Source organism: Acyrthosiphon pisum, chromosome A2, assembly GCF_005508785.2.
Source record: "Acyrthosiphon pisum isolate AL4f chromosome A2, pea_aphid_22Mar2018_4r6ur, whole genome shotgun sequence".
Classification (NCBI taxonomy): Eukaryota; Metazoa; Arthropoda; class Insecta; order Hemiptera; family Aphididae; genus Acyrthosiphon; species Acyrthosiphon pisum.
The window spans coordinates 76,116,237-76,125,412 of NC_042495.1; the positions used below are offsets into that span (position 1 = coordinate 76,116,237).

Consider the following 9,176-nt stretch of genomic DNA (forward strand, 5'->3'; position numbering starts at 1 on the left):
GTGCTCAGGGGGGGAGGTTAGGGGTTATATCCTCCCCCTATTGTCTTTTTTTGCCGTCCTACAGAAAACCGCTTATTGCAGCTGTTTAGTCATTAATTTTTTTATTAATTATTAATTTTATTCGTTGAGTCAACAAGCTTGAAATTTAATATATTCTTTCAATAGTAGTCGAAAAATATATAAATACAGTCACAATTTTTTTTATAAGCATTTAGTTCGAATTTCGACCAATTATGAAAAAATCACGAAAATGTGCAAATTATTTTGAGTTAGAAATTCATAAAAAGTTTTATTTTTATATCTGACTATCTAAAATTTATTATTTTAATACAAGATTCCTCATAAGTTTGTCTATCTTTATATAAAAAAAAAAACGTTTACCGGAAAGTCAAATTAAATTTTTATGAGCGTTTGAAGTTCAAATTTTAACACCATTGGATATTCAATCGATTTCTCATTTAGCGATTTTCTTATATTATATTTTTTTTATATATATTATTATATAACAATACATTTTTATTTGTTTGGTCAAAAAGCATGAAAATATAATACATGGCACCTAATATATTTTTACAATAGCAGTTGAAAAATATTAAAAATATATATGCACAATTTTTTAATAAATATTTAAAGTTTTAATTTCAACAAAATTTATCAAACTTGAAATTTAAAATGCAGGTAAGTGGATGTCATTCTGCTGTATATACTCCGGCCCACGAGAGAAGTAACCCGTTTAGCGCATGCTGACTGGCGGAATTCCCCCACTTAGTGCCTTTCACTGTATGTCAAATACGTGGAGATGAGCGAATTCGGACGAGATTTGGTCGGGACACGGGTTACTTCTCTCGTGGGCCGGAGTATAGTAGGTTACAAGTGGGTCAATGTATAACGGATTGTATTAAACTTGAATTGAATGATATATGATAATTTGTATCCAGGATAAAAAATTCATAAAAACCATTGTAAAACCATTAGGTTCTAAAATGATATAGTAGTTAAAAATGTACTTATATATATTAATAACAACAATATAAATATAATATACAGTATCCTAGGCTGCCAAACCGCCTCTGCTCAGAACCGTTTTTTGCACACATGATATAATATATCATTGAATTTAAATTTACAGCCATCCACTTATAGCCTACTGTACAGCAGAGCTTCCACGTAACCGCTTTCTTTTGATTATTTTAAAAAAAAAATGGTGTCCCCCCCCATTTAAAATTCCTGGGCACGCCACTGCTTTTACTGTACTTATACAAATGTACACAATGCCATTTTTACAATATTCAGATTATTTTTAAGGTAGGTCGTTTATTTATACCATGAACCTCTTTACACCGTTCCACGGTAAGTCTTAATTGACTCTAAGTTAAAAACAATAATATATGATATAGGTAATTAATAGTTATATATTATATTATTATTATATACCTACCTACTTATATACTACCTGTACCTATAGGCTATGATAAATGTAACGTTTTCGGAAAAAATAATTCAACCTACGAAGGCTACGATATTGTTAATTGTAAAATAATGTACTATTATAGCAATGTAAAATAAATGCATAATCAATTATACTTAGTAATATAATATATAAACAAATCGTTATTATTTATTTTCATATTAAACTAAAGGGTAATTTTGTGTAACTTATTATTTTTTTTTTAAATTGATAATTTATTGTCCCAAAGATATTTTTATCATTATTATTTTGACTTTAAAAAATTGAAATAATATATTTTTGAAAAACCAATAATGCACTGTTCAAGTCATAGTTATTAAAACATTGTTATGTTATAAAAATGTCTTCTCATATTTTGAAATGCATAATCAATTATACTTAGTAATATATATAGGTTGACAGACAGTTGAATCGTTTTTCGTATGCAATGATTTATCATTGAATTCAAATTTAACACATCCTCATTAATACTAATTGATGAGGCACCCCTGCTGTATCTACAGAAGAGTGGTTTTAAATAGTGAGCTATGCTTGCCCACTTTAAAAATTTCTATTTATGTACGTATCAACAAAATTACAAAAATCGAAGAAGATGTGTAAACTGCAATGCGCCAATGCCATATTTTATAACGTGTATAGTTCGAACTTATACCTAGGTATACAATATTTAGTATAGCCTATTTAAGCTGTACCTATACGCCTGTACCTACGTAGTCACGTAGGAATGTAGGATCATATGTAAGTATAGGTACCGTAGAAACGGTAAACTTAAAATATAGCTGCAGTATAGCTTCAAAACGAAGTCTGTGCAATGGTTTCAGATTGTACCATCGTCCTTAGTTCGGTAAGAATGTAAGACTTACACAGTATTATATCTTCTAACAATGTAATTTCTCTAGAGCGTGGTAAATCACAGTTGTTCGGTCAGGATTTTGAAAATATTTTTTGAGATGATTTTGGATTTGGAATTTTCCCAGAACCTACTAACTGTAATAAAATAAACTAAACTTCTCTAAAACGTTAACCGGCCGTCTGCAGTCGTGTAATAGCCAATAGGAATATTATGTAATACTTTTTAATAAATATTAAACGATGGTTAATCATAGCAATTCCAAAATTCAATATTTAGTTTTAAGTCGCGACGCATTTGACCACTTTCACTCGACAATATAACATCACGTGCAAGTGGATGACCCGTCAAAGTAGGTACCTATATAATAATATAACGACCAACAAATAACAATAGGTATATAGTGACTATAGGCCGCGGCATTATAGGTGCGCCGCCCGGATTGTGCTCGGCGGCGGAACATAAATCGAAAAATTCAAGCCCGGCCGTGACTCGCGGTGACGCAACCGGTGAAGACGAGTGTGGTGGTTGCCCCTCTGCCGTGTAGAGAGCGCCGCGGCCGCACGCACACTTTTTTCTGGAATTCGAAAACGCGAATTTTACAAGATTTCACCTGTGCCGCCGCGACGCGCCGACGAGGACGACTGCACGTCCGCACGTCTGCAGTTCTAGTTCCGCCGCGGCCGACTGCGCTCATTTGAATAGTGGCGGCTGATCTCTCCGTAGTCGTACGCGGAACATTGCTCGTCCGGTTCCAAACTAGAACTCTTCATACGTCAACATAAATCGTAGCAACGATCCACACAACTTGGGCACCTACTTACATCGTAAGAGATGAACAAAATGCTGACTTTTACGAGGGCCCTGAGCCGCCGGAGCGCGTTTTTGCTCTCCGACTCGGCCGCTGTTCGCGAAAATTGCTTTCGGTAAGTCGGTGCCCTGTGAGATCTGTATGATTTAAAGATCGCATAATCCATATTATATTATTATAAATAAATTTAAAAAAAAATTCATCATGTCTCAGGTCTATGAGTACAGTTCGCGCGCCTCCAGTCCCCCCTGTCATAACTGGTACGGCCGTCAGCAAAGACGAGACCAGGGATTTCATGGCAGTGTTCCCAGACGTTGTCAGGGATCTGACGGACACCGGCCGTAACTTGGACGTGCCCGATGTTACCAAGTGGCTTGCAAAGGTATGTAACTATGATTTTGTGTAGCAGCTATGTATTCAACTTTTTGTGTTATTATAGCTGTTGCAATACAATGTGCCTGGAGGTAAGAAAAACCGAGGATTGGCGTTGGTATTGTCATACAAAATGCTATCCTCGCCTGCTGATCAGACCGATGAAAATATTAGATTGTCTTACATACTGGGATGGTGTGTGGAAATTGTAAGTCGTTTTGAGTTGTAACTTGAAGGAAACACTACTACTGACAAACCAATAAATAAGTTCATCTCTTTTTTTGGACTCTCTTAACTTAAATATAATTTATAAATGTTGATTACAAATTGCAAATTGATTTAAGACTTAAAGTTCATTCATAAGTAAATTATATGGCAATAAAGTTATGAAAGTTAAACTTGGAATACTCAGAAAATACTGTTATCTAAAAAATAACTTTCCATTAATAAGTTTTATTTTAAAGATACCTACATAATATTGTTTAAATTTATAGAATGTAAAATTCAATATGCTATTTTCTTAAATTCAAGTTTCAATGTTATAATGTAACATTATCCCAAATACAAATGATAAATTTTACAAAAGAATTGGTAGACTAGTAGACCATAACAATGTTTCATTAATTATATAAGATTTGTCTTGGAATTTCTCCTAATAAATATTTTTTAATCTTGTTACTAATTAATTTTATTAAGTAGAAATTTATTGAATTTTATAATTTTTAAATTTATTGATTTGATTAATTGGCAATTAATTATAGTAAAAATTATAATTCAATATTCATGAATGGTTTAATAAAATGTATAGTTTTGTATATATATGTTCATTATAATTTATAAATAATATAATTATTATTAATAACAGGACACCATAATAAGCCATTATTGATTACATTTTTTACCTTTGATGAATCAATTTATTACATTATAAATTATAACTGTAGATTATTTATTAAGATTGATACATTTTTTCCCCACATTCAGATGATTTAACCGTGTAAAAATTACGTTTTTATTAGGTACATTGCTAGTTAATTTATACACCTATTATTTGTTATTATCCATTAAAGTCATGCAAAGTAAAATTAATAATATTATTTAGAACTAATTTTTGTTAATATAATATAATATAAATATAATGTTGGTAATAATTTTATTTTTAAATAATATGCTATAATTTAAGATAATAATATGAATATATTTTTTAATTGTGTGTGTCATTAGTTGACATGATTAAGTGCAACAGTTATAATATAGGTATTAGGTATAATATATTATTAATTATATTATGATATTATAATTTCTATTGAAATTTGTGTCAATTTAAAAATATTTCATTGCACTATTTTTTTTTTTTTTTTTTGGAATTTAAAGTACTTTAATCGCTTGTGAACTTAATTTTAATTATTCATTGTTTGTTAGTGGTATTATGAATATAAATGTATTTATTGAAGTATTTAGGACTACCTAATTGTATAATATTACCTTAATTAGGAACTTGTGTGCAATACAGTGTAGATGGGAAACCAATAAATAATTACTTACATATGTATAATAATATGTTCATTTTTTTAGCTGCAAGCCTATCAATTAGTGTTAGATGACATAATGGATAACGCTATAACTAGACGAGGACGTCCATGTTGGTATAGGCATAATGATATTGGTCTAATGGCAGTGAACGATGGTGTTCTCCTCGAGCAGTCCATTTACCAGTTGATTAAAAAGTACTTCAAGGATAAGCCTTACTATACACATATTCTGGAGCTGTTCTATGACGTATGAAATAATAAAAAAATTATTTATATTAATTTCAATGTTGCTTAAATTACACAATTTAAGGCCGTTTTTAGGATATTTAAGGGTCCTGGGAAAATTTGTACACGTCTTATTTATGTTACTAAATCAATATCCATATTTCATTTTTTTTTTTTACTATTTATATTGCGGCCTTAAATGTAATTAACCAACATAGATCCAAGGGCCGAGCTTGCCTCGACTACTGCTCTGATACGATTTAATAATTAGGTTACAATGAAAACTTCGATGGGTCAGTGTCTTGATATGTTAACTGCGAATAGCTTCAAGTCAAAAAAACTTGAAAAATATACCATGGAAAATTACACAGCTATTGTGAAATATAAGACTGCTTATTATTCATTTTTCCTTCCAGTGTGTCTCGCGATGCGCATGGTAAGCACAACATATTTATGATTACATACTTTGGATTTTACTTAGTAAAATAATATTGCAGACAAACATCAATGACCCAGAAATTTTTAGACAAGCAAAGACCATATTGCTTGAAATGGGACACTTCTTCCAAGTTCAAGTATATAAATAATTAAATTAGTATATTAATCAATACAAATTATTTAAGTAAATAAAATTTTTTTTTTAGGATGACTTTTTAGACTGTTATGGAGATCCAGATGTCATGGGAAAAATTGGCACAGACATAGAAGATGGCAAATGTTCATGGTTAGCTGTAGTGGCTTTGCAAAAAGTCAATTCTGAACAAAAGAAAATTATGGAGGTAACACAATATTATATTACTCAATTATTGAATGCTTTGAATGTTTAACGTATTGAGTATTGTATTAGGATAATTATGGTATTGACAATCCAGCCAATGTTGCAGTCATCAAAGATTTGTATGCACAGTTGAAATTACCAGACACATTTCATCTCTACGAAGAAGAAAGTTATAAATTAATATGTACTCATATTCAACAGTTGTCACGTGGTTTGTCACAAGACATGTTTTTCAAATTCTTGGAAAAGATTTACAAGAGAACACTCTAATAATTTTAAATTTTTACTAAAATGCATAAATGGGCATTTACGTATATGAAATAATATAATTATTATTATTTATTAGTTTTAGCTTAACAGTAAACAAATCGTTATTATATATTTTCATGTTAAACTTAAGGGTAATTTTGTGTAACTTATTATTATTTTTTTAAATTGATAATTTATTGTCCCAAAGATATTTTTATCATTATTATTTTAACTTTAAAAAATTAAAAAATAATATATTTTTGAAAAACCAATAATGCACTGTTCAAGTCATAGTTATAAAAACATTGTTATGTTATAAAAATGTCTTCTCATATTTTGAAATGTTATATGATGTTAAAGTTATTTTATACTTGAATGATCTATTATTGTACAGCTATTAATTTATTTTTTTTTACTCTAGTATACAATTGTTCATAGCTTTAATACGATTATATTATTTTTGGAATTAATAAATAAGAATAAGAATAACTGTTAAATGTTGAACATATCAAATTTAGAATTTTATAAAATACCTTAATAAATTTATCTCAAAAATTTTAGTTATTTGTTTATACAAAATTTTGATTGCGGTACTTGCACATGCAACTTTTTTTTTTGTATTACAGTTGAAAATTCAAATATATATAAAAAAAAAAACATAAACTATTCAAAGAATGTTTATGTATTCTACATAACATGTTGTCTTTTACTCTCACTAGGAACATAACAAATATTAGTAAGTTTAGGCGATAAACTGTTGAATAACCATGTAGATAAGACGTTATAGGACATTAATTGGCGGAAGAAAATTTCCCTCTGCTATTGAGTGCAACTTGAATAATATAATTTGCTAATTTGCATTCACACTGCATACAATCCAAAATTTATAAGAGCATTAATTGTATATTGTACTTGCACGGTTGCACGTATTACTTTAATGAATATTGCTTGTATATTTTTATTTGCCTACAATTAAAACCATAGATTTAAGTGCAATTTAGTAAAAAATATAGTGTTGAGAATATAATTTTAATATATTATAGTCATATTTTATTATTACATTATTTAACACACAATTTTGAACTATCTTCTATTTATAAATATTGTTAAAGTAAAATCTACAGATAAATAATTTACAATATTTGGTATAACAGTATAAAATACCAAATGTATATTTAATTATTTAATATATATTCCATATTTACTTCTTATAACCTAAGACATTTTTTGACAATATGACAATGCGAAAACCCAATAATCTTACAATCTGTTAACAATGTTGAATAACTCAAATGTGATCGTGGAGGCAATAGAAAAAAAAATGAAGAAAACAAAAAAATAAAACCTCTTAAAAATAATAAAAATGTAACATAAATTATAAATAACATTTTACAAACTCATTGTGTTGCGGTTATTCATATAGAATTGATGTCCTGATACAACAAGCGTAAATATGTAGAGACAGGCAGCAATCCAACAGTTATATGCATTCTGAAAAAAAAAATGAAAAGGTTATCAACTGCTTACATTGTACGTTGATCACAAAACAATTACAAAAACTTAGACAATTCAATAGTTTGTTAAAATATGGTGAATAAGGTCATTATAAATTTAAATATATTATAACAACAATAATGTTATATTCAAGTTAAGTTTAGCCACTCTTGTGCATGCTTACAGAGGAAGCCCAGAAAAAAAAAAATATATATATTAAAATATTTCTTTTAGATTAGATTTAGTAGGTATACATTAGTATTTGATTACAATTTTGTGAAACATATACAAGAAATATTTTTTTCCCTTGTACAAGTATTTTAATTTATGTGGTCACCGCCTTTATTTAACTTAAAAATTTAACTATAAGATAAGAACTGCATATTAACCCATTGATGACTGTCAACACTAAACGAACTAAATTATGTTCACTCAAATAATACAACAAATAAAGCTTGAAAATGTATCCATAATGAATTTCCAGTAACAAAAACTCTCACTTTACATTCATTATACAACCATGTCATATTTTAATAAAACAAATTATAAAAGAGAATTGCAAATTTCAATATTTTTAACAGTGATTTTAGATTCTGAGTGGAATGATGAATGTATTGATTTTACAATGATGTGTGTTTTTTTTTTTTTTTTGTGTGTCTGTGTACACGATAAGTAGTCGAAATAATGCTTCGATTATCAACTTTAGTATCTTGTTCGATTGGAAAGTGAATATCGTTGGTGCATTGGAGAGGTCAAAATTTAAAATTCCCAGTAATTTTCAAAAGCGCCGTAAAAAACAAAAGAAAAATTAAGGAAAAACAGGAATTATTACGCAAGAGATTTTTCACAAAATTGAATTTGGTTTTTGGTGTAACTATAAAACAAATGACCGTAGATACATGAAATTTTCAATGGTTGTTTATATTTCTATTTTCTATAGACGATAAAATTTTCAAAATATTTTGATTTATTTTGAACTGTTAAGAGACATTTTCATTTTCCATTTTTTTTTTAGTTTTTTTTCTAATAGTATCAATATTTGTTGATTAAAAAAGCTTGAAAATTTAATGGAAGGCTCCAAGTATATTGTTTCAAAGGTAGATGAAAAATATTAAAAATCCTTAGTCACAGTTTTTTTTTATAAGCATTTAAAGTTCAAAAATTGACAAAATATGGAAAAATCACGAAAATTAGCAAATTATTGAGTTAAGAATTCGTAAAAATTTTTCTTTTTAAATATAAGATTTTAAAATGTAATACAAGATTCCTTATAAGATTATCTACCTTTATCAACAAAAAATATCTAAAAGAAAGTCAAATTAAATTTTTTATGATCGTTTGAAATTCAAATTTTTACAACATTGGATATTCACTCGATTTCCTCATCTAGCCGATTT

The 9,176-nt window shown here is 28.4% G+C and overlaps 2 protein-coding genes across 2 annotated transcripts in view; one reads left to right on the forward strand and one right to left on the reverse strand.

Annotated features, from left to right (window-relative positions):
• Nucleotides 1-2,924: 2,924 nt before the first annotated feature.
• Nucleotides 2,925-6,948, forward strand: Ipps (mitochondrial isoprenyl diphosphate synthase). Its single transcript, NM_001126161.3, is given in 8 exon segments — nucleotides 2,925-3,244; nucleotides 3,343-3,511; nucleotides 3,569-3,709; nucleotides 5,077-5,280; nucleotides 5,530-5,694; nucleotides 5,756-5,833; nucleotides 5,903-6,037; nucleotides 6,106-6,948. Coding segments are annotated over 8 exon segments (1,185 nt in total). The 5' UTR covers nucleotides 2,925-3,152; the 3' UTR covers nucleotides 6,307-6,948.
• A 466-nt stretch (nucleotides 6,949-7,414) lies between these two features.
• The window catches only part of LOC100575109 (ribonuclease kappa-B), a 4,233-nt gene continuing 2,471 nt past the window's right edge, over nucleotides 7,415-9,176 (reverse strand). Inside the window, exon 3 of the mRNA XM_003244121.3 lies at nucleotides 7,415-7,776. Within this exon, the coding sequence (XP_003244169.1) occupies nucleotides 7,675-7,776 (102 nt within the window). The 3' untranslated portion in view covers nucleotides 7,415-7,674. The remainder of the gene's footprint in view (nucleotides 7,777-9,176) is intronic.